The sequence below is a fragment of the Podarcis filfolensis genome, assembly GCF_964270895.1.
Source record: "Podarcis filfolensis genome assembly, chromosome: 16".
Taxonomy (NCBI): domain Eukaryota; kingdom Metazoa; phylum Chordata; class Lepidosauria; order Squamata; family Lacertidae; genus Podarcis; species Podarcis filfolensis.
In genome coordinates, this window is record NC_139620.1 from 9,683,698 (window position 1) to 9,710,635 (window position 26,938).

Consider the following 26,938-nt stretch of genomic DNA (forward strand, 5'->3'; position numbering starts at 1 on the left):
TGGAGTTTCTGGGTCAGTCTCAAGGGCAGCTCCACGTAGAGCGAGTTACAATAATCCAGTCTGGAGGTGACCGTCGCATGGATCTGTAAGGATCTAGGGGGCATGTATTATTCCTGCATTGCAGGGGTTGGATTAGATTAACCTTGGGGTGCCATCCCATTCCACAATTCTGTGTTTCTATGTTTCTAATGTGAGGTCCAAAGCGCTTTTTGGTCCAGCCCAACAATTCCCAGGCCAAGTGAATTTGGGGGGGGTAGCGGCAAGGTGTAGGCATGAGGGAATTGACACAAAATGGAATAAGTCCATAGCTGTCAAGTGTCCCTTATTTGAAGGGACAGTCCCTTATTCCAGCGCCATGTCCCGCTGCTGTCCCTTCTTGATGGATGTCCCTTAAATGATGTCCCTTAAATTTCAAAGGAAACAGCTCCTCTCCCTCCCTCCCTGCCGGCCAGGGAGGAGGGAGGTTCCAACTGTGTTGCTTGGCTGTGTTGCTCACCCAATAAGAAGTCTAAGAACGACTGGGGGGTGGAGCTTGCATGCCTTGTGTGTGGCTAGTTAATGCAAGCCGAGGGTTTTTTTGAATGCTGGACGCCATTTTGGTGCACGTGCTGCTGCAAACTTTGCAGTGCAAAGCCAGGCCGGGGAGCCATCTTAAGTTGAGACTGCATAGGCCTTGTGGTTCAGATTCTATTCAGTTGAACCTTTGGTTACAAAGTTGGTTGGACAGTGTTCTCGAAGCTAGCCAGCATGAGTTTGACCAGACTGCAGGAGGACAGGAAGACTGGAGTGCCTGGAACAGGTGAGGCTGCAGGTCCCTTATTTTGGCTGCTGGTCCCTTATTTTCAAATCTGTTAGTTGACAGCTATGAATAAGTCTGTGAAGTTTTTGTTGCCCTTTTGTGGCATTCAATTGCTTTCTTACAAATGTACAATGATCAGGGGCTGATCTACTGGAAAACAAAGAAAACAAAGTTCCAGAGCCCCTAATCCCAGAGGGGCCCCCCCCGAAATGAATTTTGTCCACATTGCTTTTAAAACATTGGGTCTAGCAGACCCAATTTGAGTTGCGCAACTAAAATTTATTAATTATTTGTTGTATATATATCTCAACAAACCCTCCAACATTTCTCTGAAGAAAATAGGGACATCCTAAGGATAAGCGGGATGTTCCAGGATCAAATCAGAAACCGGGACAGCTTCTGTAAATCTGGAACTGTCCCTGGAACATGGGACACTTGGAGGATATGGAATGTTGTAAAGGCGGAGTTTTGTGGTAAGTTAGCTGTTCTGCTGTGGCTAATGCAATTTCCCCCCTTTTTAACAGAGATCAGGATACTGGAGGAGTAGCAATGAGTTCATGAAAGTACTTAAGTGGATACAGTCATACCTCGGGTTACAGCCGCTTCATGTTGCATTTTTTCGGGTTGCGGACCGTCGAAACCCGGAAGTACCGGAATAGGTTACTTCTGGGTTTCGGCGGTCATGCATGCACAGAAGCGCTAAATTGCGCTTTGCGCATGTGCAGAAGCGCTGAATCGCAACCCGTGCGTGTGCAGACGCGGGTTGCGAACGCTGCGGATTGTGAACGTGCATCCCACACGGATCACGTTCGCAACCCGAGTTTCCACTGTACTCAAAACGCAATATCCTGGGAAATTTGGGGCGATCTGTCATGAAACAACCCCCTTGAAAAAGATAACAGTGGTTACCCAGACCTTGTTGCTGGTTGTGAAGGCATCCCCATAAACAGTTGAAACTTCAGGGGACCCCATAAACAGTTGAAACTTCAGGGGTACCATAACCGCCAAAGTTTATCTGATGAAAATAGGGACGTCCTATTCAATGATAATAACAATAATGACAATGGTGTTGATAACAATAGTTTTTATTATTTGTAGCCCACCCATCTGACTGGGTTGTCCCAGCCACTCTGGGTGGCATTCAACACATATAAAAACATTAAACGTTAAAAAACTTCCCTCAGCAGGGCTGCCTTCAGATGTCTTCTAAAGGTTGCATAGTTACTTACCTCCTTGGCTCGGGGGTCGCATAACTCTATACCCTCCCACATTTCTCTGATGAAAATAGGGGCGTCACAGAGCCTAGGGCTTGCCGATCAGAAGGTCAGTGGTTCGAATCCCCGCGACGGGGGGAGCTCCCGTTGCTCGGTCCCTGCTCCTGCCAACCTAGCAGTTCGAAAGCACGTCAAAGTGCAAGTAGATAAATAGTGCGGGAAGGTAAACGGCGTTTCCATGCGCTTCTCTGGTTCGCCTGAAGCGACTTAGTCATGCTGGCCACATGACCCGGAAGCTGTACACCGGCTCCCATGGCCAGTAAAGCGAGATGAGCGCCACAACCCCAGAGTCGGCCACGACTGGACCTAATGGTCAGGGGTCCCTTTACCTTTAAGGAAAAGCGGGACATTTGGGGTCAAATCAGAAACCGGTATGGCTTCTGTAAATCTGGGACTGTCCCTGGAAAATAGGGGCATTTGGAGGGTCTGGTCTACACAAACATATCCTGTTCAGAGCCCATGAGTGTCAGACTGGGATGTGGAAGAGACTAGGATCAATTCCCCACTTGGCCATGTAGCTTGCAGGATGTGACTTTCGGCAAGCTGCTATGTCTCAACCTAAACTACCTCGCTAGGTGGTTGTGGAGATTAAAGGAGTGGGGGGAGAACATTTAGGCCATCTGGAGCTCCTGGGAGGAAAATGGCAGGACATGAATGCAATAAATAAAGGGATAAATATCCCCCATATGGTATATGAGGAAAACTGGAGGTTATCATTTAGGGTCTTTTTATTCCTAAAATGGTAAAGGTAAAGGACCCCTGAAAGTTGTGTCCAGTCGCAGATGACTCTGGGGTTGCGGTGCTCATCTCACTTTACTGGCCGAGGGAGCTGGCGTTTGTCCGCAGACAGTTTTTCTGGGTCATGTGGCCAGCATGACTAAACCGCTTCTGGCGGAGCAGCGCACGGAAATGCCGTTTACCTTCCCGCCAGAGTGGTACCTATTTATCTACTTGCACTTTGACTGTTGACTATTTGCAGTTTAGTAGCACTGCAGAGAGCTTGCTGGGGAGACCATGCATTAAAAAGGGACTCAAAAATAACTTAAACAAGGTTTTAATTACAAAAACAAAAACTCCTTATACACTAAATACATCAACAACAAACCAGACCCAACCACCAACCCATCCCCTAGGGTAATGGGAGAGCTAGGTGCTGCCCCTTATATACTACACCCAATTGCTGACACAGCTTAATCAATACAACTCAGCAGCACCTGCTATGTTTCACAGATGTAAAGCTGGGTCTCGTTATTTTGCTCTGGCCCTTGCTCTGGCCCCTTAAAGACATACACATCGGGTGGAACAATGATGAACCTTTACATTTAAAGAAACCATTCAAAATTGACGTGCTTTCGAACTGCTAGGTTGGCAGGAGCAATGGGAGCTCACCCCATCGCAGGGATTCGAACCGCCGACCTTCTGATCGGCCAGCCCAAGAGGCTCAGTGGTTTAGACCACAGCGCCACGGCCCCAGATAACCCCGCACACATTAGAGCTTCCATCCAATTAAATAATTTAATCTGATCAAATATGTATGTTTATGGTGATCATGGATTAATCTGCAGCTCACATGTAGATACATTTGCACATTAGGTAATATTCTGGAACCAGAAGCCAATTTCTATTCTGTGATGCTTTTGTGTATTCTTAGGTCTACTCTGCTTTAGACCGCGGACAGAATAATTGCCACACACAGGAAGAACAAGGATATAATTTGAGTGCCTTACTTGTAGCTTTATAAATCATTTAATGTGTCAACATGAATAAGAGTTATTAATATTGCAGTTGTTGTATGAGGGAGTATTATTATGATGGAATGTAATTGAAATTAATAAGATTTTGGAACGCAGAAATAAAATCATCAAACCATTCATTCTAGAATGCGGGGGGGGGGGGAATTATATAACTCGGTATTTGAATGATTGGTATTCGTAATTGTATTATAAATTGGTATTGTTATAATGAGGCTATTTGTTGTTGTTGTTTAGTCGTTTAGTCGTGTCCGACTCTTCATGACCTCATGGACCAGAGCACACCAGGCACTCCTGTCTTCAGTGAGGCTATTATTAGATTGTAATTGAAAACTAATAATTTTTTTTTTTTAAAAAGTCTGTTTTGCCCTGCTTTATATGGGTTTTTTAAAAACTGCAAACCAACACTTCCAAGTAAATTTTATACATTTTGTTCACAGTCTTTCCCTAAAACAGTGGTACCTTGGTACCTGAATGGCTTGGCTCCTGAACAAATCGGTTCCTGAACACCGCAAACCCAGAAGTGAGTGTTCTGGTTTGCAACCGTTTTTTGGAAGCTGAACATCCGGCATGGCTTCCTCGGTTTCCGATTGAGTGCAGGAAGCTCCTGCAGCCAATCAGAAGCCGTGCCTTGGTTTTTGAACTGTTTCGGGAGTTGAACGGACTCCCGGAATGGATTAGAGAACCAAGGTACCACTGTACAGTATATACATTCTTTGTATGCATCTCATCATGCATTTCCCATTAAGTATCAATTTTTGTGCAATTTTCTCGCATCAAATTTGCAGCGTTAAAATTCAGAGAAATGTACCCTCTGAGCGATTAGCTGCATTCCAACCGCCTATAAGACCAGGGACGGAAAGTTAGTTAGGTCAGTTTCAAAATGTAGACGCCAACAAGAAGAACTGGGGGTGATTGGTTTGTCGTTGTTCTTATATTTATTATGTGTTTTGTGTTTTTTTATATTGTCATTTTGCGTTGTGAACCGCCCTGAGATCTACAGATGGTGAGCGGTACACAAATTTAATAAATAATAACAACAATAAAACAAAACAAAACGAAGAAGAGGAAGCAGACCGAACAAATCTTTGCTTGCTCCCTCCAGAAGGATATGAATCTTCATCGTTAAGAATGAAAATACATGGGAGGAATTTTAATTCTGTGGTTTGAGCAGTTTTACATCCGTGGCTTCATTAATTCAAGTGGTATCATTAGTTTGCCTGCCTTGAGGGCAGATTTGTGTACCTCTGAGGTGGCAAAATGTCAGGGTCCTTTTCAACTCCAATCCCGTGATTCTATGATTCTATATTAAGGGAATGTAGGAAGGAACTAATACGTTAAATGCATACATAGCAACTTGTGTGCTCCTGCAATGACTCTTTTGTCTTTTAACAGGTGCATGAAAAGAAAACCAACCAAGAGGTGAAGCTTTCTCCCTCCAACACAGAGGAAAGCTGCACCTGCTGAATTTCTGCCCATCCTCGAGTTGTCATACACACAAAAACCCTCCTAGGAAGAAAGGTTTATTATTTTGTTGTTTAGTCATTTACTCAGTCATTATATTTCTTACCCGCCCTTCTTCACGAGATCTCAGGGCACGTTGCAGCAATCTAAATACTCAGTGTACACAGTATTTAAAATGCTTAAAACAAAACTAGCCAAATGGCTTAAGGTACATCTCAAAGATGAAAAGGTTTGTTTCATTTATTTATTTCATAAAAAATTTATACACCACATGATTTTCTGAACTGTTTTGAGGTTCCTTTTTGCTACAAAGAGGAAAGCAATAAAGCTAATGGCAAAAACTGTTAAAAGCAACTATTTAGAACATATTTTTTAAAAATCAGACATAAATTAAAAATGGGTAGGGCTCCTTCCTCCCTCAACTGGCAGATAGTGAGAAGGACAAAAGCCAGAGTTTAGAGCAGAGATTTGAATAATAAAATCTAAGAATTGTAGAGTTGGAAGGGACCCTGAGGGTCATCTAGTTCAACCCCTTGCAATGCAGGAATCTCAGCTAAAGCATCCAGGACAGATGGCCATCTAACCTCTGCTTTAAAATCTCCAAAGGAGGAGAATCCACCACCTTCTGAGGAAGACCATTCCGCTGTTGAACAGCTCTTTCTGTCAGAAAGTTCTTCCTGATATTTAGTCGGAATCTCCTTTCTTTGTAACTTGAAGCCATTGCTTCAGGTCCTAGTCTTTGGAGCAGGAGAAAACAAGCTTGCTCCATCTTCCATGGGACAGCCCTTTAGATGTTTGAAGAGATGGCTCTCATATCTCCTCTCAGTTTCCTCTTTACCAGGCTAAACGTACCCAGCTCCTTCAACCGTTCCTCATCTGGCTTGGTTTCCAGACCCTTGATCATCTTGGTCACCCTCCTCTGCACACCTACCAGCTTATCAATCTCCTCCTTAAATCGTGGCGCCCAGAACTGGACGCGGTACTCCTGGTGTGGTCTGAGAAAGGCAGAACAGAGCAGTACTATGACTTCCCTTGATCTGGACACTGTCGGGATCTCCGCTCGGCCAAGCTGATAAAGCTCATTTTCCTCCAGCCGAGTCATCCGACGATAATTAACGACCTGAGCCTTTGTTGAGGCCTCAGGCACATTCCCGTTCAGCAGAGTTTCCAGCACAGGGAAGTGATGAGATTTATGGCTACATCGCTATGCTTTATTTCTTACTACGCAGACAGCAAAGAAATAATCATCCTCTCTCTATGAAAGCAGAGAGCAACTGAAAACAAAGGAACAGGAAACCAGTAAACATCACATCCGTCTCCTGTCTTCCGTGAGACTTCCAACAGCCTGGACTGTATCTGGAATGTAAACAGAGCCTTGTGACTCTAAGCAGCTGCACAGTGGCAAAACAGAAACTAACAGACACATCCATGAGAATGAAAAATACTCTGGAACAGTGCTCATGCGATTATATAGTCACTGTTCCAGAGTATTTTTCATTCTCATGGCTATTATATCAATTTGAAAAAAGATTGGTCAATGAAGAAATTACACATCTTACGAGTGTTTGTTGAACTAACTGGCTGATGAAGAACTGAACGAAACAGTAGTTGCTATCCGGAAACACTGTTCATCAGAGTTCAGAGTTGGACATCAGAATTGGACGTTTGCTGATTATACAAACCTTTACAAGCTTGATCTCTGCAGGGTAAAGTCTGGCACCGTGACTTATTCAAGGACTTTCAGAGACTTCAGTTTGATAGTTTTGATGTTTTGCATTATTCCATAAAGTTTTCTACACTGTAATTGTTTCTGGCCATTGTGTTGCTTTCGATTTTGCTGAGGCATCGTGTCTTCACCTGGCACTTTGTTTAGTTTTAAACTCTCTATCAGATATTTTATCTCTACAGGGGTCACCGCTTGCCACTCTGGTAAATTTGACTGATCGATCATCACCTCTGCATCGGGCGATTGCCCTGTCTGTTCTCCAAAATGTTCAGCGTAGTAATCCACCCAACGTTGTACTGATATGGTGGCTTCTAGTGTTGATCTTGATTCATCCATGCCCTGAGATACCAGAAGCCAAAACTTCTCTCTTTGCTCAGCCACTGCCAGCGCTAGTTCTTGCCACTGGCTTCTCACACAGCTTGCTTTCTTGTTCTTGAGGATTTTCTTATATGCTACTCTGCTCCTTTCCAGATTTCCTTTATTGGTTTCGGAAGGTTTCCCCCGATAGATTCTAATAGCACTTACCAGATCTTTCTTTGCTTCCTTGCATTGCTCGTCAAACCAAACCCCCTGATTTCCTTGTATATAATTTGTGGCCTTGGCCTTGGCCTTAGCTAAGTAGTATCTGAAGAGTGTACTGATTTGTTGAGGTGTTTATGAGGCGCTGTTGTGGGCTCTTCATTAAATCACTCTCCAAGATCCTATGTATTTCATCATTCACCTTCATGTTGGCTATTTGCAGTTTAGTTGCGCTGCAGAAAGCTTGCTGGGGAGACCACGCTTTACAAGGAACTCAAAAATAACTTTATCAAGGTTTTAATAACAAAAACTAAAACTCCTTTTACACTAAATATATCAACAAGCATGACCCAACCACCGACCCCCCCCCCCCAGGGTACTGAGAGAGCTAGGTGCTGCTCTTTATATACTATACCCAATTGCTGACACAGCTTAATTATCACAACTCAGCAGCACCTGCTATACTGTTTCACAGCTGTAAAACTGGGTCACGTTATTTGCTCTGGCCGTTAAAGACATACACATCTTGTGGAACAATAATGAACCTCCACATTTAAAGAGACCATTCAACACTTCAAAGACCATTTCACTCTTGACGTGCCCGAAGGTTAGCCAACTGAACACGTTGTCTCTGCAGGGAGCTGACAATCCAGGAAAGGAGCTAAAGTAACTAAAAGCGGGAAATGGTCGCTTTCGGTTCTTACCAACACATCTACTGTTTTCATCAGGCTGAAAAGTGATGGTGAAACTATAAAGTAGTCTATGACACTTCCTCCCCTACTGTGTAAAGTTGGCCCTTAGAGGCGTCAGCTGGGCATCCATTTAATATTAGAAACTCACGCAGAAAAGCCCATTCTAGAAGTTTCAGTCCTTGAGGATTAACTTTCTTATCCATGGAAGTGCGAGTAAAGTGGAAAATGTCATTCAGATCTATTCCTTGTGATGTTAGGCTTCCTTCTGAGCCATCCCCAATGCAGGCGTTGAAGTCCCCGCATAGTAGAATTCGGGCAGCTGGACATTTAATATTTATCTGCTCTATAAGACTTGTTCAGTTTTATAGTCACAACAAGGCTGTGAGGTCGACTAGGCTGAGATGCTGTGAGGCTGCATGAATCATTTGCTACCCGATAAACATTTACTGCTTGTAGCCAGAGGCCATTGCAGATAGGGCAGAATGCCTATTAGCACAGACATAGAACCATGCATAAACATATTCTCTGTTTAAAATGCAATCAAAATTAAAATGAACCTTAAAACCTCCTGGGTTTTACTCTTTAAGATGTTGTTGTTTAGTCATTTAGTCGTGTCCGACTCTTCGTGACCCCATGGACCAGAGCACGCCAGGCACTCCTATCTTCCACTGCCTCCCACAGTTTGGTCAGACTCATGTTTGTAGCTTCGAGAACGCTGTCCAACCATCTTGTCCTCTGTCGTCCCCTTCTTCTTGTGCCCTCAAATCTTGTGCCCTCAGATGTAGCTTGCTCAAATCAGTGAGTCAGCTTTTCAAACTGAGATTCTCACTGCAGTTGCCAACAGCACAATTTGACACTCTATATACTCATGACTGTTGGATGACTCAGAAAATTGCTGTGTATTTTGAAACTAGCTTCCCACATCCAAATCCTGACACACTGAGTACTTACAGGCTATGGCATAGGTAGGCAAACTAAGGCCCGGGGGCTGGATCCAGCCCAATCGCCTTCTAAATCCGGCCAGCGGACGGTCCGGGAATCAAGCGTGTTTTTCCGTGAGTAGAATGTGTGCTTTTATTTAAAATGCATCTCTGGGTTATTTGTGGGGCATAGGAGTTCGTTCATATATATTTTTCAAAATATAGTCCGGCCCCCCCACAAGGTCTGAGGGACAGTGGACCGGCCCCTGCTGAAAAAGTTTGCTGACTCCTGGGCTACGGTTTCCAGTGCAGTTTTAAACTCTGCAGCTTTAAAGCTCTGGCTCCAGCTCTCCGACGAAGCCTGAACAGTCTCCCAGGGCGAGTGTAATGGCGGAGGGGATTGCTAACTGTTTCCCCACTCTCTGGCAACCTTCTGTTGTTTTCCTACCACGTCATTTTTTTAATTCCCACCACGTTTTCCCGGTTTGTTTGTTGTCCGCCTGCATAAGGTTGCTGATTGCATAGGAAAAGCGAGCGGAAGTGGCGGTCTCACTGCATATGCATCATATGTGATGTATTAAAATAGGGCTGGGTAAGAGATTACAGCTGTGTGTTCCAAAACTACGGTGCAGTGCAATTCACCTGGCTTTGACTTCCTGGCCAGTTTCCCCTGTTTTGCCTTCCTGCTTGATGGGCAGGGAGGAAACTGGAGACAATTTTCCACCATCGCCCAGCCAATGTGAATATTATTAGGAAGTAAACAAACAAAACTTCCTCAGTGCAGCAGTTTCAGTGTTTGTGAAAATTCCATGACATCACAGCTAATCAGGAAATAGCCGAGTTTTAGTCGGTTTAGCTGTGTGTGTACATCACAATTCCACGGAAGCAAAGGAAAGACACAAAACGTGCTACTGGTGGAGAAGTCGAGTTGCTTTTCTTTCTTTTAAAAAAGTTTCTAGAGATTATGGTTGCGATGGAATGCTTAAAAGGCAGTGGTTTTTTATTTAAAAAATGTTTAGGGGTACTCTCATTTTGACTCAAGAAAATCAGCATTTTATAGTTCAAATCGGGAGAGATAAATACAGTAAATGGAAAAAAGGACAAAGATTCACACAACGTTTAGGGGTATGCTTATCCCTGTGTACCCCCAGAAAAAAGGACCGCTTAAAGGTGTGGGGGCAATGCTTGCTGTAATCTCAGAAGGGTGACTGCATGCCTCCTTTCAATGAGCAGAACCCGAAGAAATTGAACTAATTAAAATTACAGAGTACAGTGGAACCTCGGTTTTCGAATGTAATCCATTCTAGAAGTCCGTTTGACTTCCAAAACGCTCGAAAACCAAGGATCAAAGGGCTGGCTGCAAAGTGAATGGAAAAATAATGAAAAACGTGCCTTAGAAGCCATTCGATTTCCAAGGTGCATTCGAAAACGTAAGCATTCACTTAAACAAATACATGTGCATTTGTTCTTTTATTTTCTGGTGATGAACTGGTTAAATGCTACATCCTGATTAAAGTAATGCCTGTCAAGTTCTCTTGTTGTAAAATAAAAATAAAAAAGTAAAAAAGCAAGCATTCACTTCTGGGTTTTCGGCATTTGGCTTCCAAAACGTTCGGCAGCCGAGACGTTTGAAAACCGAGGTTTGAATGTTTTGTTTGTTTGTTTTTTAATGCAGGCCAAAGATGCAAAATGAGAGATGGAAATGAGGGATGTTATGAAAGGCTTAGAGTACAGTGGTGCCTCGGGTTACAGACACTTCAGGTTACAGACTCCGCTAACCCAGAAATAGTGCCTCGGGTTAAGAACTTTGCTTCAGGATGAGAACAGAAATCACACAACAGCAGCACAAGGCCCCATTAGCTAAAGTGGTACCTCAGGTTAAGAACAGTTTCAGGTTAAGAATGGACCTCCAGAACGAATTAAGTTCTTAACCCGAGGTACCACTGTACATGTTTGTCCAGAAGTAAAGCAAGACTTAATTGTCTCTATCCTGCAAGACAGGTACAGAGAGAAAAACTCCCAGCACTATGACAAATTCCAGCCCCACCTAGTGAGTAAACTAGGCAATTTTTATATTTTGGAAAGATGAGGGAGACTGCTTCCACACTGGGCAATTATTGTGAAGTCATACTTTAATCATATTATTATTTATTATTATTACTCTGTGACTTTAACCCCTTCCAAAACAACATTGTCGTTATATCCATTTTTTTCTTAAAGGTAAAGGGACCCCTGACGGTTAAGTCCAGTCGCGAATGACTCTGGGGTTGTGGCGCTCATCTCGCTTTACAGGCCGAGGGAGCTGGTGTTTGTCCGCAGACCGTTTTTCCGGGTCATGTGGCCAGCATGACTAAGCCGCTTCTGGTGAACCAGAGCAGTGCACGGAAATGCCGTTTACCTTCCCACTGGAGCGGTACCTATTTATCTACTTGCACTTTTTAGCGTGCTTTCAAACTGCTAGGTTGGCAGGAGCTGGGACCGAGCAACGGGAGCTCACCCCGTCGCAGGGATTCAAACCGCCGACCTTCTGATCAGCAAGCCCAAGAGGCTCAGTGGTTTAGACCACAGCGCCACTGTGTTAGCTGGGCTCAGGGCGACTAACACCGGTAAAATTACAGTAAAAACATAATGGGGGGGCGGGACCAATTTAAAATACCGGTTAAAATGCAATTTAAAATGCAGCCTCATTTTAAAAGTAGCCCATAGATCAAAACCAGAAGGGGAAGGAAACATAAGGGTCAGATTGAGTCCAAACCAAAGGCCAGGCGGAACAGCTCTGTCTTGCAGGCCCTGCAGAAAGATGTCAAGTCCCGCAGGGCCCTAGTCTCTTGGGACAGAGCGTTCCACCAAGTCGGGGCCAGTACTGAAAAGGCCCTGGCCCTAGTTGAGACCTATCTAACCACCTTGCGACTTGGGACCTCCAAAGTGTTGTCATTTGTGGACCTTAAGGTCCTCCACGGGGCATACCAGGAGAGGCGGTCCCGTAGGTACGTGGGTCCTAGGCCGCATATGGTCCCAGTTAAAATCATGCCCCCTTATGTCAACGTTGGGGTTTGAGGAAAAGGCTGGGGCACATCCTCACCATACATTTAAAGCACATTTATAGCCATGGATTCCCTGAAAGAATCCTGGGAGTTGTAGTTTCCTCCCTCACAGAAAGGGGGGGTAGGGAGTGTTGTGCTTTAAATGCACGGGTGTGGTAGTGACCAGAAACTTAACCTGGGATTTCAGAAACCCGAAAGCACAGTTGCCGTTCCACTTGGGGTGGAAGCAGAACAGCAATGGCTGAGTGCTGCCGAACTGTCTTAATGCCTGGAAGTACCCACAGAGGTTAAAACAGACCCAAGGTGGTGCAGCGCTAAAACTGTGAGCACGTTTTCAAAGCTAAGCAGGGTCCGGTATGGTTTCCAATTGGATGGGGGACCGTGTGTTGCGATAGGGCGGGGTTAGGCTAGATGACCCTCAGGATCCCTTCCAATGATCCCTTTTCAACTGGGAGATCCCCGAGGATATAGGTACAGTTGGGGGTGCGTGTGTGGAGGGGCCACACAGCTCTTGCAGATATGAGGAGGAAACACAGAGAGCAGGCAACGTGGCCAAGTGGGATCTCTTTTAATGCCAGAAGTCCGATGAGAAAAAGAATCACACATAACACAACAACAACAACAACAACAACAGCAGCAGCAGCAGCAACAGGCTCCTAAGCAGCAGGCAAAGAGAACACGTTGTTCCCCTTTCAAATCTGGGCACCCATCCAGCAGGGCCTTCTTCATTTTATTTCATTTCATTTCATTTCATTTCATTCAATCTGGGTGCTCTCATGCTCAGAGTGGTTCCTCTTCTTGCACTGAGCAAGAGAACGAATTTCCGGTCGTTTCCTTCAGGTCTCCCTGCAGTCTGGCTCATTTCAAATGTGCGGCAGAAACAAAAGCGTCGCCACTTAAATCCGTTTTAAGTGCAAGTTCATGAGGTAGATCCCAAACCAGGCCCGGTCAGTAGTAGATCCACCAAGTAAGGCCCACTTGGATCTGAGAGGAAGCAAGGCAGGCCTCAAACCAGGCCTGGGTATCATTGTGCATCGTGCTGAAGAAGCTCACAGTTTTCCGAGTGTGGGGGGTGAAATCCTGAGCGCTGGGCTCACTGGCGCTTCCACAGATAAGTCTGGATGGAGTTGGCGGGGATCTCGGTCAGAATAAGGCCATTCAGGTCGGAAATGGCAAAGGGGACATTGAACCCGGAGCTGAGAAGGGGGAAGGAAGCAAATTAAGAACGTGAGAGGAGGAATAAACAATACTTCGTATCAGGACTGCATGGGTTGGTGTTGAACAATGACAGGGCTTTTTAGGTGGTGGCTCCCTCTATGTGGGATCTCCCTGGTGAGATGGGTCTCCCTCCCTCTCATTATTGAGGAGGATTTTTTAAAAAACAACAACAACACATTCCTATTCCCCCAAACATTTCATGGCTGAAATAGACTGCTTTCAGAAGCCTTGAAATTATTAGCTTAAGAGGATTTGACTGGTTTTTAAAAATGTTTTTTACTTTTCTGCATTATCTAATCTTTTTTTTTTTTTTGGGCAGGGGGGAAACTGTCTCTGTTCTGCTCCTATGTTTTGTAACTTTGATTACATTTCTTCTCCCTGCATACAGATCAGAATGAATGCTCATTATATAATAAATAAACAAATAAACAAATAAACAAATTTTTATTTATACCCCGCCCTCCCTGGCCAGAGCCAGGCTCAGGGCGGCTAACACCAGTAAAATTACAATAAAAACATAATGGGGGGGGGACCCAATTTAAAATACAGGTTAAAATACAATTTAAAATGCAGCCTCATTTTAATAGTAGCCCATAGATCAAAACCATAAGGGGAGGGAAACATAAGGGTCAGACTGAGTCCAAACCAAAGGCCAGGCGGAACAGCTCTGTCTTGCAGGCCCTGCAGAAAGATGTCAAGTCCCGCAGGGCCCTAGTCTCTTGTGACAGAGCGTTCCACCAAGTCGGGGCCAGTACTGAAAAGGCCCTGGCCCTAGTTGAGACCAATCTAACCACCTTGCAACTTGGGACCTCCAAGGTGTTGTCATTTGTGGACCTTAAGGTCCTCCGCGGGGCATACCAGGAGAGGCGGTCCCGTAGGTACCCGTAGGTAACACTTGCTGGAAAACAAGACTGCTCTGGAAGAATAAGGCTGGCCTATCTTTTTAAAAGAGGGACGCGGGTGGCGCTGTGGGTTAAACCACAGAGCCTAGGACTTGCCGATCAGAAGATCGGCGGTTCGAATCCCCGCGACGGGGTGAGCTCCCATTGCTCAGTCCCTGCTCCCGCCAACCTAGCAGTTCGAAAGCACGTCAAAGTGCAAGTAGATAAATAGGTAGGACTCCGGCGGGAAGGTAAACGGCGTTTCCGTGCGCTACTCTGGTTCGCCAGAAGCAGCTTAGTCATGCTGGCCACATGACCCGGAAGCTGTACACCGGCTCCCTCGGCCAGTAAAGCGAGTTGAGCACCGCAACCCCAGAGTTGGCCATGACTGGACCTAATGGACAGGGGTCCCTTTATCTTTACCTTATCTTTTTTAAAAAGGTTGGATTGACATGATATGGTCAACTGTGTTTTCTGAACAGCTCACCTATCAGGCTAGACTCCCCTGCGGTGCCAGACTGCTACACCACTGCGCCGTTTTGCTTTTTGCTTTTACCCTGCTTGCCGCTGGCTGGCCATGTCTCACTCTCTCAGTTCCCTGCTTGCAAGATCTGCCCTGTGCCTTTGACCCGAGTGCCCGACACTCACCGGTTAAGAACAACGACCACGGCAGCTCCGTCGGGGCGAAGTACAGCCACATGCTCCAGGCTGCACCCGAGGCATTTCTGCACCACACTCAGCCCAATGCGCTGGGAGCCTTCCGGAATAAATTTGCTGCACAGAGAGAAAGAGAGAGGAGACAGAGAGTCTGATAACTGCCAGGTCTCAGCCAGGGAGTTCCTCATCAGAGGAAGACCAGGAAAGCCTGGCCTTGTGGTAAGCGCTTGGGGACTTATTATTATTATTTTGGTAATGATTTTTTAATTAAATCTTTTATTAAACCTTCCAAACCATGCAATAATTCATAATTCCAATCACACATACTGTATTGGCCAGAATATAAGCCGCACTTTCCCCCCAAAAAATCCAACCATGAAAATTTAAAGTGTGGCTTAAATTCGCGACCCTACAAATATGGCTTTTACGATATCGCTGCTGAAACAGACATACAGTAAAACGGAACAAAGAAATGTTTTATTGCCAGTTTGCAAGCTTGAGACTGTTGTGCAATTAATTCTAATGTCATCCATCGCTTTCCCCATATTTTACAGTGCAGTGATGATTTTTTATTTGCATTTATGATGTTATGAACAGGTGTTCAAGCCACTGACGGGTCCTCTCTAGCACCTGTAGGATTTTCTTCTACATTTGCCATTTGCAGGTGTGAGTGCCTGCGGAATAGCAATTTGCAATTTTAGCTATTGTTTTCCAAATACTAGATATATGGTACATGGTAAAATAAAACCACCATTTTATCCCCTGAATTAAATTTACTTTTCTTTTTCTCTAATTTTAAGGGAGTGGCTTATATTCGGGTATTGTCTTTTTCTCTCCCCCCCCCCCCTTTAATTTTAAAGATGCGGCTTATTTGCGGGTGCGGCTTGTATTCGGGCCAATACGGTATCATTTTGTTGTTGTTACACATTTTCTTCTTGACTTCCTGTCGCCCCTTCCCTCATGCTTTTTTCAATATTCCTCCTTAGTAGCTGCATTAAAACACATCTATATTTATTTTCTAAGCTCCCAAAGTCCATTCTCTACGTTCTTCCGTTGCTATCTCAAAGCCTGCACATGATTTCATATAAGAATGATAGTCTGATAGGTAATCCAGTAAGCGCTGAGGGATTTGAACCCCCGACCCAGGCCAGGCCTCTAACCAGTACACCACAAGGGCAGCAAACATGCCAGCAGCAGGCATTGCCTCACCTGAAGTGACCCATGTGGTAGAACATCGGCTGCTTATAGAAAATATCGTTGCCCGCATCCACGATGATGGGGCTGTCCACAAAGTTCTTGACCCAGTTGGGTCCGCCTTCCAGATCCAAGGCCAGGTTCCAGTCGATCCAGCCCGTGACGTGTTGGTTAAGGTTCTGTAAGGAGAAGCTGCTAGGTTTTAACTGCAAAGAGTCAGAAGGGTCATCTGTGGCTCCGATCTGGTGGAACGCTCTGTCACAAGAGACTAGTGCCCTGCGGGACTTGACATCTTTCCGCAGGGCCTGCAAGACAGAGCTGTTCCACCAGGCACAGCCTGACTCCCTCCTTTGCCAATCTTCACAGAACTCTAGCCCAATGGTTACCATCAATTTGATTTGAATTAATTTTATAATGAAATGATTTTAGAATGTTTTTTTGTTGTTGTTGTTAGCTGCCCTGAGCCCGGCTTCAGCTGGGGAGGCGGGATATAAATAAATTTATTATTATTATTATTATTATTATTATTATTATTATTATTATTATATCTAATCTTTTGCCCCACGCGAGGCTCAAACTCACAACCCTGAGATCAAGAGTCTCGTGCGCTGCCAACTGGAGGGGAGAGGAGGGAAGGAGCCAGGGTGGCCCAAACCACCTCCCCAGCCACCACAGGTCCTACCGCCAAGATGTTGCGGCTGTACTGGTTCCCCCGATCCCAGGAGCCGAGGACCACGTCCCTCTCCCAAAAGTGTGACCCGGCGCAGGCTTCGGTGGAGATAATGAAGTAATCCGGGAAGAGCTGTTGGGTGATTCCTACTGTGCTGGCGATGGGGGCAATGAAGTCCAGGTACCAGTGGACGCCAATGCCGTGGACGTAACGGTGAGCCGGGCTGTCACCGCTCAGCACCTAGCAAAGAAGAGAAGGAAGCGTCGGTTGATCATCGAGCCAGGGGGAAGAAATGCACACGGACAGAGAAAGAAAGGGAACAGCAACGTCAGGACGTCACGTCCGGCAACCCGCAATTTTCGTTGGCGCCTCTGATTACTGCCAACCTCTGTAGGGGAAGAAGGGGGGCATATTAATTCAAAAAAACAAAAAACCTGCAGAGGAAAAATCATTTAAAAACATACAAATTATTATTATTATTATTATTATTATTATTATTATTATTATTATTATGCAGGGGGGAATCACATTCAAAAACATGTTCAAGTACCGTATTGGCCCAAATATAAGCCGCACTCACAAATAAGCCGCACCTTCAAAATTGAAGGGGAGAAAAGAAAAAGAAAATAATACCCAGGCTGCTTCCTGGGGGAGCTTTGCTGGCAACATAAGGTTGCGAATATAAGCCACACTTTAACTTTTCACAGTCAGAATTTGGGAGGGAGGGTGGGGAAAACGTGGCTTATATTCAGGCCAATACGGTACATATCTTTTTTCCCCCTTTCCTTAACGTGTGGGCCGCTCTAGCCCCGCCACATTGTGGTAGAGGAGGACTGCTTTGCTCTACCACAAAGTGGCACGGCTAGAGCAGCTGGCTCTTCTTTTTCTTCCTTTCCTTGACGTGCCGGCCGCTCTAACCGTGCTGCTTTGTGGTCGAGCAAAGCTGTTCTCCTCTACCACTAGGTGGCGCTTTGGTGTGATCCACCAATGCAGGTCTACAACAAAGTGGCCCGGCTAGAGCGGCTCACACGGCAAGGAAATAAGGGAAAACAACAACGACAACAACAACTATTATTATTATTATTATTATTATTATTATTATTATTATTATTATTATTATATTTTTACCCCGCTCTTCCCGGTTTAAAAACTGGGCTCAGGGCGGCTAACAGCAAATATAAAACAATGATTAAAATGTGACTTAAAAACAACATAAAAACACATAATGCAGTATCAATGTCAATAAAATTCAAAAATTCAGGGTCATTTTTTTGCGGGGGGGGGGGCGACCCAGTCAGAAAACATCAAATGATCACCAGGGCTAACTGGCCAAGTTTGTCCTACTAGGGCCAGCAAGGAGACCAGGGAAGAGTATAAATGTGGGGTCCCAGAAGGGTATCTTCATTAAAAAAGGAAAGGGAAAAGGGAACGGAGAATCAGGCTAATTCAAATTGAAGGCCAGGTGGAATAGCTCTGTCTTACAGGCCCTGAGGAAGAAGATCAAGTCCTTCAGCTCTAGCAGTGCTACTTTCACACCAAAACGCCTCCAGTGGGCCGAAAGCCGCAGTGGCGGGGGGGGGGCAGGCAGGGGAGGGCATAGCTGTCAAGCGTCCCTTATTTGGCGGGAAAGTCCCTTATCCCAGCGCCATGTCCCGCTGCTGTCCCTTATTGATGATGTCCCTTAAATTTTCCGGGTTTCAAAGGAAGCAGCTCCTCTCCCTCCCTCCCTGCCGGCCAGGGAGGAGGGAGGCTCCAACTGTGTTGCTTGGCTGCGTTGCTCACCCAATATGGAGTCTAAGAACGACTGGGGGGTGGAGCTTGCATGCCTTGTGCCGATCAAATCGGCCGCGTTGCCTGGGGACTCGCCTTTGCTCAGCACTTCCCAGCGGAGAGGTGACGGTGGTTTTCCTTGCTGCATCCCCTTTGCCGGGTTGCTGCGCTGTGGGAACCACCGCTTGAGGCTTCGTTTGGCTGCTGGCTGGGCTTTCTGCCTTTGGCTCGGAGGGGCTCAGAAGTTGAACATACCTGTGCTGGGGAAATCCCTTATTTTGCCTGCTGATCCCTTATTTTTGAGGCTGCTGGTCCCTTATTTTCAAATCCGTAAGTTGACAGCTATGGGGGAGGGAGCTTACTGGCACCTCCTTTTTTCAAATAAAACACTGTACTCACCACTTTGGCCCAGCTAGGCAAATGTATGCGGTTGTCATCCAGGATTATGAGCCGGATATCCTTGTAGGAGCTGTTTGCCAGGGCAGGGCCCAGATCCAGAGCAATAAAGTCCCGCTGCTGCTCAGCTGTGAAGCCCAGACACTGGAAGGGGTAGTTTTCCAGAAGCCCTGCGCTAGGTTCATTTTCCGCCGTCACCGCCCAGAAGGTCACATTCCGCTTGGCGTATTCATCCAGGAACCTGGCAGAGGGACGGGGGGAATATACCTGTTGCTTTAAGTGAGACTGCCTCGAAACCTTCGATTCTAAGCAACCATACTAAGGTATAAATCTGTGGTGCGACTGCCTTTGGAATGCCGTGTTCGGTTCTGGTCGCTTCAGAAACAATGCTGTACGGTTGGAAAAGGTTCGGGGGGAAAGGGCAACGGAGACGAGGATGAAGAAATTATTTGGGACCTTTTCGTTTGGAGAAAAGAGAGAAGTTTATGAAATTTACACCCGGCATGGGGTAAGTGGGCAGAGCAAAGCTTTTCTCCCTCCTTCCTATCAGAAGAACTTGTGGACGTTCAATGAAGGTTAAAAGATGGAGGTTTGAGGACAGATTTTTTAAAAAAGGACTTATTCACACGGGGCAAATGATGGCACTTGCTCCTTCACCAGGCAGTGACAGCCACCAACCTAGATGGCTTTAAAAGAGGATTTGACCAATTCAAGGAGAAGGCTGCAAATGGCCAGCAGCCACAATGGCTAAGATTGCTGACAGGAGGCAACAGCCAGGCTGGCCCAACTCACAAAAACTACATAGATGGGTAAAGGTAAAGGGATCCCTGACCATTAGGTCCCGTCGTAGCCGACTCTGGGGTTGCGGCGCTCTTCTCGCTTTACTGGCCGAGGGAGCCAACGTTTGTCCGCAGACAGTTTTTCCGGGTCATGTGGCCAGCATGACTAAGCCGCTTCTAGCAAAACTAGAGCAGCGCACGGAAATGCTGTTTACCTTCCCGCCAGAGTGGTACCTATTTATCTACTTGCACTTTGACATGCTTTCAAACTGCTAGGTTGGCAGGAGCAGGGACCGAGCAACGGGAGCTCACCCCGTCGCAGGGATTCGAACTGACGACTTTGTGATCAGCAAGTCCTAGGCTCTGTGGTTTAACCCACAGCGCCACCCGCGTCCACGTAGATGGGTAGTACATGGCTGTTTTCTTTCTTTCTTTCTTTCTTTCTTTCTTTCTTTCTTTCTTTCTTTCTTCCAGGCCTAGAGACTACTCTGTGTGTGTGTGTGTTTAAATGAAAGCTCACAGTCCCTGGCCAATGAAGGCCCTCACACACATGCCATGGCTGGCAGCCTCTGGACTAGATAGCCAAGGGCTTTGGCTTAGCACAAGGCAGCTTCGTACGTCCATCCTCACAACAAGGTCGGTCAGGCTGAGAGACTCAGCGACTGGGCCAAACCTTCCCAGTGGGGATGTGAATCCTGGTCTCCCAGAGTCCAGCACCATGAATCCACGCTCAGTGGTGGAGGAAGGGGGTGTGTGCAGTCTGCCCCAGGTGTCATCACTGGGGGGGGCAACAAAATGTATTTTTAAAAAATTGGGCTCATGAAACTTTTTAGGAGTGACGTGGTGGCTTAGGCGCCGGCAGGTTCTGCGCGGCCTGAAACAGCAGCGTGGGACTTGCGTCTGTCTACCGCCTCTCCCTCAGCCGCCCTACAGCTGAGGTGGAGGCGGTGGAGAGGCTCGCCCTGTCCGCATGGATCGCCCTGCCACACCGCTGTCCACGCTCTCTCTCTCTCTCTCTCTCTCTCTCTCTCTCTCATCTTCAGTCCCTTCCCTCCGCTAATACCGATTTTACCTGACAAAATAGTTGGCCCACGCCTTGTGATACCGGTCTCCTGCCTGCCCTTTGAGGGACCCCTTCCCTTTCCACGCATTGCTGGTTTTCATCCAAATCGGAGAGGACCAGGGGCTGGCCATAAGGGATAAGGGTTTCTTAGACATAGCCTTGGCACGGTGAACGAGGGGGATCTGTGGGGAGAAAGAGAACAAGGAGCTGGTGAGGAAGATTTCGGACAAAAGGAACTGAAGCTCCAGTTATTCCTTCGCGAGGTGCAACTCGTTTGATTACAGCTCAAGGCCGGAAGGACGCCTCTGCATATTCTAGAACAAATCCTTTTAAAACCATTTTTGGGGGTTGTTGCCATATCATCATCATCATCAGGTTCTAGTGGTCAAACCAAATACAGGTTATAGCGAAAAACAAAGAAAGAAAGAAACGACGGGTCTCAAAAGCATAATATAGCTCATACGATGAAAACATAATAATCCACAAATGGCAGAAAACTTAGGGCACCAGACAGGACTCTTGGGCTTTCCTGAGTTGATAAGCTTTTATTGCAAACTTCGCTGTGTTTAACATAACCGGTTTGTTTGAACTAGGCAGCAGGGAATTGATTTTATTGACATTGGCCCCCGTATCTGAAAAATAAAGTCCCACTGCAGGTCATCCAGGGAGAGGGTGGCCCACAGGACTTCACACCCAGGGACAATAAGAGTTGAATTTCAGGAACATCTGGAAAGCCAAAGATGTTCCCCGCACCTGATATAAATTAAATAAACACCGACAACTGGGAAACATTGGCCCGCGAGCACTCCAACTGGAGAACAGCCTTTACCAAAGGTGTCATGGGCTTTGAGGATGCTCAAACTCAGGACAAAAAGGAGAATAGTACTAAGAGGAAGGCACGCTTGGCAAACCCTCACCGTGATCAACTCCCGCCCGGAAACCTATGTCCCCACTGTGGAAGGACGTGTGGATCCAGAACTGGCCTCCACAGTCGCTTACGGACTCACTGTTAAAACCGTGTTTATGGAGACAATCTTACTCGGCTACGAGGGATCGCCAAAGAAGAATATAAATTAAGCAAGATAAACGACACAGGCCTCTGCCCACGAGGGAGGAAGGCTGCAGCCGCCACCCCCTGCCTGCCAACCCCCCGCCACCTCCGCGGCTGCCCCACTCACTTTCAGTTTGATGTCCTCGTGAACCAAGCTGAAGTTCTTCAGCTCAAAGTCGTACGGCGAGTCGGCATAAGAGTAAGGGCGCACGGAGAAGTCGCAGCTTGCCATGGGCATGCGCAACAGGTTGTACTCGATTCCTGCAGGTGTGGACGGAGAGAAGACCACCTTATACCAAGCACCGATCCATCGAGCTGAGTTCTGCATCAAGCTACAGGTAAAACTCAGAAAATTAGAATATCGTGGAAAAGTTCATTTATTTCAGTTATTGTTGTTTAGTCGTGTCTGACTCTTCGTGACCCCATGGACCAGAGCACGCCAGGCACTCCTGTCTTCCACTGCCTCCCGCAGTTTGGTCAAACTCATGCTGGTAGCTTCGAGAACACTATCCAACCATCTCGTCCTCTGTCGTCCCCTTCTCCTTGTGCCCTCCATCTTTCCCAACATCAGGGTCTTTTCCAGGGAGTCTTCTCTTCTCATGAGGTGGCCAAAGTATTGGAGCCTCAGCTTCAGGATCTGTCCTTCCAGTGAGCTTTATTTCAGTAATTCAACTTAAAAGGTGAAACTAATATATGAGATAGACTCATGACATGCAAAGCGAGGTCCAATATTGGTCTATTTGCAATCCTTGTTTTGCTGATTTCATTTAATATTCTAATTTTCTGAGACTGTTAATTCGGGGTTTTCATCAGCTGTACGCCATGATCATCACAATTATAACAAATAAAGGCTTGACATATCTCGCTTTGCATGTCATGAGTCCATCTCATATATTAGTTTCACCTTTTAAGTTGAATTACTGAAATAAATGAACTTTTCCACGATATTCTAATTTTCCGAGCTTCACCTGTATATTCTATCTTTATCACCAAACTCCGAATATAATTGCACATTGTATTAATTAACATTGTTTTTTAATATATTAGCGGCCATGTGATAATTTTAGCTTATAAATTTTATTATTTAATGTCTTTACTTGTATATTGAGGTACTTTTATAGCTCTGTTTAGAGTAGGTAATGTCTTGATAATATAAATGTTTTAAGTTTTTTGTATCAATCCAGTATATTTCCTTTTAATTGTTGAATGATTCTGTGTACATTGCGGCAGCCTTTGGCTATGTGCAATAAAACTGACTGACTGACTGTGAGTCTCCTGGAAGCTGCTGGACTCCAGCTCCCACCAACCCCCAGCCAGCATGGCCAATGGGCAGGGCTGATGGGAGTTGTAGTTCCGTAACATCTGGAGGACCACAGCTTCCCTGGTCTACTCCAATCAGCAGCCACTCTTCCTGGATCTCTCTCAGCCCTTCTACCCAAGTAGAAATGTTGGGGACTCAGCCTTCTGCATGCGGAGCCTCTGATCTCCAGGGCTGGATTAACCATTAAGCAAAATAGGCACATGCTTAGGGCATCAAGGGAAAGGGGGCACCATGTAAATTTTCCATTGCCTAATTTTTAACATTAACGGTCACAGATTGCTCTGCTCAGCGTTCATTTTCTCAGCTGGAGAGTATCATAAAATTCCAGCAGAACTACTATGCAATAAGGCAGCTGGATGCCTCGTCTCTACTAAGTATAGAAGCAGATGTGTTACATAAGGATCTGATCAAAGACTTTGCAATTAGAAAAAGCAGAATTTTAAACAAATATAAATAAAGTGGAAGTATATAAAAAAAAAAACAATATTCCCCATCTTACTGTCTGTTTTGTTTTGAAAAACTAAAAAACTACAGTATTTTTCGCTCCATAAGACGCACCTGATCATAAGACGCACCTAGTTTTTAGAGGAGGAAAGGGGGAAAGCCCCATTTTTTGGGGGGATCCACTCACAGTTGTGCAGCTTCTTTTGCAAAGGGGAAAAGCCCTGTTTTTTTGAGGATCAGCTGAAAGTTGTGCAGCTGCTTTTGCAAAGGGGAAAAGCCTCCTTTTTTGAGGATCAGCTCAAAGTTGAGCTTACCATATTTTTCGCTCTATAAGACGCATCAGACCACAAGACGCACCTAGTTTTTGGAGGAGGAAAACAAGGAAAAAAATATTCTGAATCTCAGAAGCCAGAACAGCAAGAGGGATTGCTGTGCAGTGAAAGCAGCAATCCCTCTTACTGTTCTGGCTTCTGGGATAGCTGTGCAGCCTGCATTCGCTCCATAAGAAGCACACACATTTCCCCTTACTTTTTAGGAGGGAAAAAGTGAGTCTTATAGAGCAAAAAATACGGTACTTTGCAAAGGGAAAAAATCCGGTTTTTATGGGGTTCAACTCATAGTTCTGCAGCTTCTTTAGGAAAGGAAAGGGAGCCATTTCTACAGTTTCCAGACAGATAATATAATCAGCCAGTCACATGTCGCTGGGGAAACAAACAGCCTCCATCTGCAGAACATTGAACAATGGAAGCCTGGGCAAGGGGGCAGGGCCGGAAAGGGAGCCAGCGACCGACCACACATTTGCTCCATAAGACGCACAGACATTTCCCCTTACTTTTTAGGAGGAAAAAGGTGCGTCTTATGGAGCGAAAAATACGCTATTCTACAATTTATTGTTGTCTGTATTTTGAATTAGATATATATGGAGGGCACCAAAAGCTTTGAAGTGCTTGGGACCTCTAAAGATCTTAATTCATGACGCCGGAGGAACATTGCCTGGCTGTGAAGGCCACTCCCTGCAAGGTCTTTTCCACCTGGTCTAGGGGGCGAGGCCCAGACTCACCAGCCCTACTGAAGAGGCTCCACATGAGGCCGGGGAAACATCGCCCGGCTATTGTTTTATCGATTGATTTACTTAATATGCTGTAAACCGCTTTGAGATTTTTATTAAAACTATAAAGCGTGAGGTTCCTAGTTCTAGGGGAATTGTTGCTGAATCTGGTTCAATGGACCACTGCCCACCATCCTGGGCTCCGCAGCCCCTCTGATCCCCCCAGCTCAGAGCCAGGAATCAGGTCTGGATCCTTAGCTGTTGACAATGTAGCCTCAGACCCAAAGACCTGGTCACTGCTGGATGGATCCAGCCCTTTCCCTGGTCTCCCCAAGTGCTGATTGCCCCAACCCACTCCAATCACCAGTCCCTGAGCCCTTACCTTCATCTGAGAAGTAGGAACGCAGCAGATTGTCCTGGGTTTCTGGTGTCAGAGAGTAGACATTTATGCCAACCGAGTCAGTGATGGAGCCCCCAAAGCCTTTGATGATTTGGTACCGCTGGGCCACCTCCAGAACCAGGACCAGGGCTGAGCAGCAGAAATACAGAAGGAGAGAAGGGTGTGCTTTCAGCAGGAGTGAGACATCCACCAGGGCCTTTTCAGTACGGGCTCCCTGGTATGCCATCATTATTACCTTTCCAAGGGAATTTGAAAACATTCGTGTTTAGCCAGGCTTATAGAATTGCAGATTAGGAAGGAAACCCCAAGGGAAATCTAGTCCACTGCAGAAATCTCAACTAAAGCATCTATGACAGATGGCTATCTAACCTCTGCTTGAAAACCTCCAAGGAAGGAGAGTCCATCACCTCCCGAGGGAGTCTGTTCCACTGTCAAACAGCTCTTGCTGTCAGAAAGTTCTTCCTGATGTTTACTTGAAATCTCCTTGTAACTTGAAGTCATTGGTTGAGTGCTACTCTTCTGAGCAGGAGAAAACAAGGCTGCTTCTTCTTCCACGCGGCAGCCCTTTATATATTTGAAGATGGCTATCCTATCTACTCTCTGGACTCAGCTCCATAAGTCAAGAAACAACGCTTTGAATGCGTCATAAACATGCAACAGCAGATGGCACCTGAGAGCAGAAAATTTTTCCATGTGATTTTTACATAGGGTTTTTCTTTTTCTTTTGTTATGACTACTTAATTTCTGACTTATTGATAGCATTCCCCCACCCTAGCTTACAAACTATCCCAACTCTCTGATTCTCTCACACCCAGAGGACTCCAAAAAGTCACGAGCGCTTTCATGCAAAGCCGTCACTTCCCCAAAGCCTCTTGGGTCAAGGAAGCCTTGACCTGCCAGCCAAAAGGAGGGAGCCAGGCTCATTTCTCCAGGAAGGGAAGTTCCAACGAATGCTGCTTGTTCATGTGAAACTGCAGCTGTTGTTCATAAAGCAAATATTCAAGGCTGTATGCAAAGTGGGGCAGTGTCATCTTCATGTCAATGTCATCTTAATTTGGGGGAAGACAAATCACTATACAGAGAGATTTAATAATGCAGGGGGGAAAATAGGATAGAATATTTTAGATTTTCTCCTCTTTGTTGTTTATTCGTTTAGTCGTGTCCGACTCTTCGTGACCCCATGGACCAGAGCACGCCAGGCACTCCTGTCTTCCACTGCCTCCCGCAGTTTGGTCAAACTCATGCTGGTAGCTTCGAGAACACTGTCCAACCATCTCGTCCTCTGCCGTCCCCTTCTCCTTGGGCCCTCCATCTTTCCCAACATCAGGATCTTTTCCAGGGAGTCTTCTCTTCTCATGAGGTGGCCAAAGTATTGGAGCCTCAGCTTCAGGGTCTGTCCTTCCAGTGAGCACTCAGGGCTGATTTCCTTCAGAATGGAAAGGTTTGATCTTCTTGCAGTCCATGGGACTCTCAAGAGTCTCCTCCAGCACCATAATTCAAAAGCATCAATTCTTCGGCGATCGGCCTTCTTTATGGTCCAGCTCTCACTTCCATACATCACTTCCATAAACCCCTTCATGGATCACTGCCTTGCCATGGCAAAGGGGCTTGAATAACTCAGAGAAGCTATGAGCTATACTGTGCAGGGCCACCCAAGATGGACAGGTCATAGTGGAGAGTTTTGACCAAACGTGATCCACCTGGAGCAGGAACCGGCAAGCCACTCCAGTATCCCTGCCAAGAAAACTCCATGGACAAAGACAACAGGCATTTTCCCCTCTAGATTTGTGTAATTATTTTTATGTACATTAATAGCAAAGTTTTACGTGAAGCAATAAATGAGAAAGAAAAAGAAAA

The 26,938-nt window shown here is 45.9% G+C and overlaps 2 protein-coding genes across 3 annotated transcripts in view; both read right to left on the reverse strand.

Moving 5' to 3' along the window:
• Nucleotides 1-26,938, reverse strand: part of LOC310751711 (lysosomal acid glucosylceramidase-like) — a 142,894-nt gene that overhangs the window by 43,307 nt on the left and 72,649 nt on the right. The gene's annotated exons all lie outside the window — the stretch shown is intronic.
• Nucleotides 12,741-26,938, reverse strand: part of LOC310751720 (lysosomal acid glucosylceramidase-like) — a 40,691-nt gene continuing 26,493 nt past the window's right edge. For both annotated transcript variants that reach the window (XM_083591273.1, XM_083591272.1), the window contains exons 4-11: nucleotides 25,064-25,210; nucleotides 21,996-22,129; nucleotides 20,827-20,999; nucleotides 18,979-19,216; nucleotides 16,822-17,049; nucleotides 16,155-16,318; nucleotides 14,937-15,062; nucleotides 12,741-13,385 (exon numbers count right to left, since the gene is read on the reverse strand). In XM_083591273.1, coding sequence (XP_083447399.1) covers nucleotides 13,283-13,385; nucleotides 14,937-15,062; nucleotides 16,155-16,318; nucleotides 16,822-17,049; nucleotides 18,979-19,216; nucleotides 20,827-20,999; nucleotides 21,996-22,129; nucleotides 25,064-25,210 — 1,313 coding nt within the window. In that variant the 3' untranslated portion in view covers nucleotides 12,741-13,282. The remainder of the gene's footprint in view (nucleotides 13,386-14,936; nucleotides 15,063-16,154; nucleotides 16,319-16,821; nucleotides 17,050-18,978; nucleotides 19,217-20,826; nucleotides 21,000-21,995; nucleotides 22,130-25,063; nucleotides 25,211-26,938) is intronic.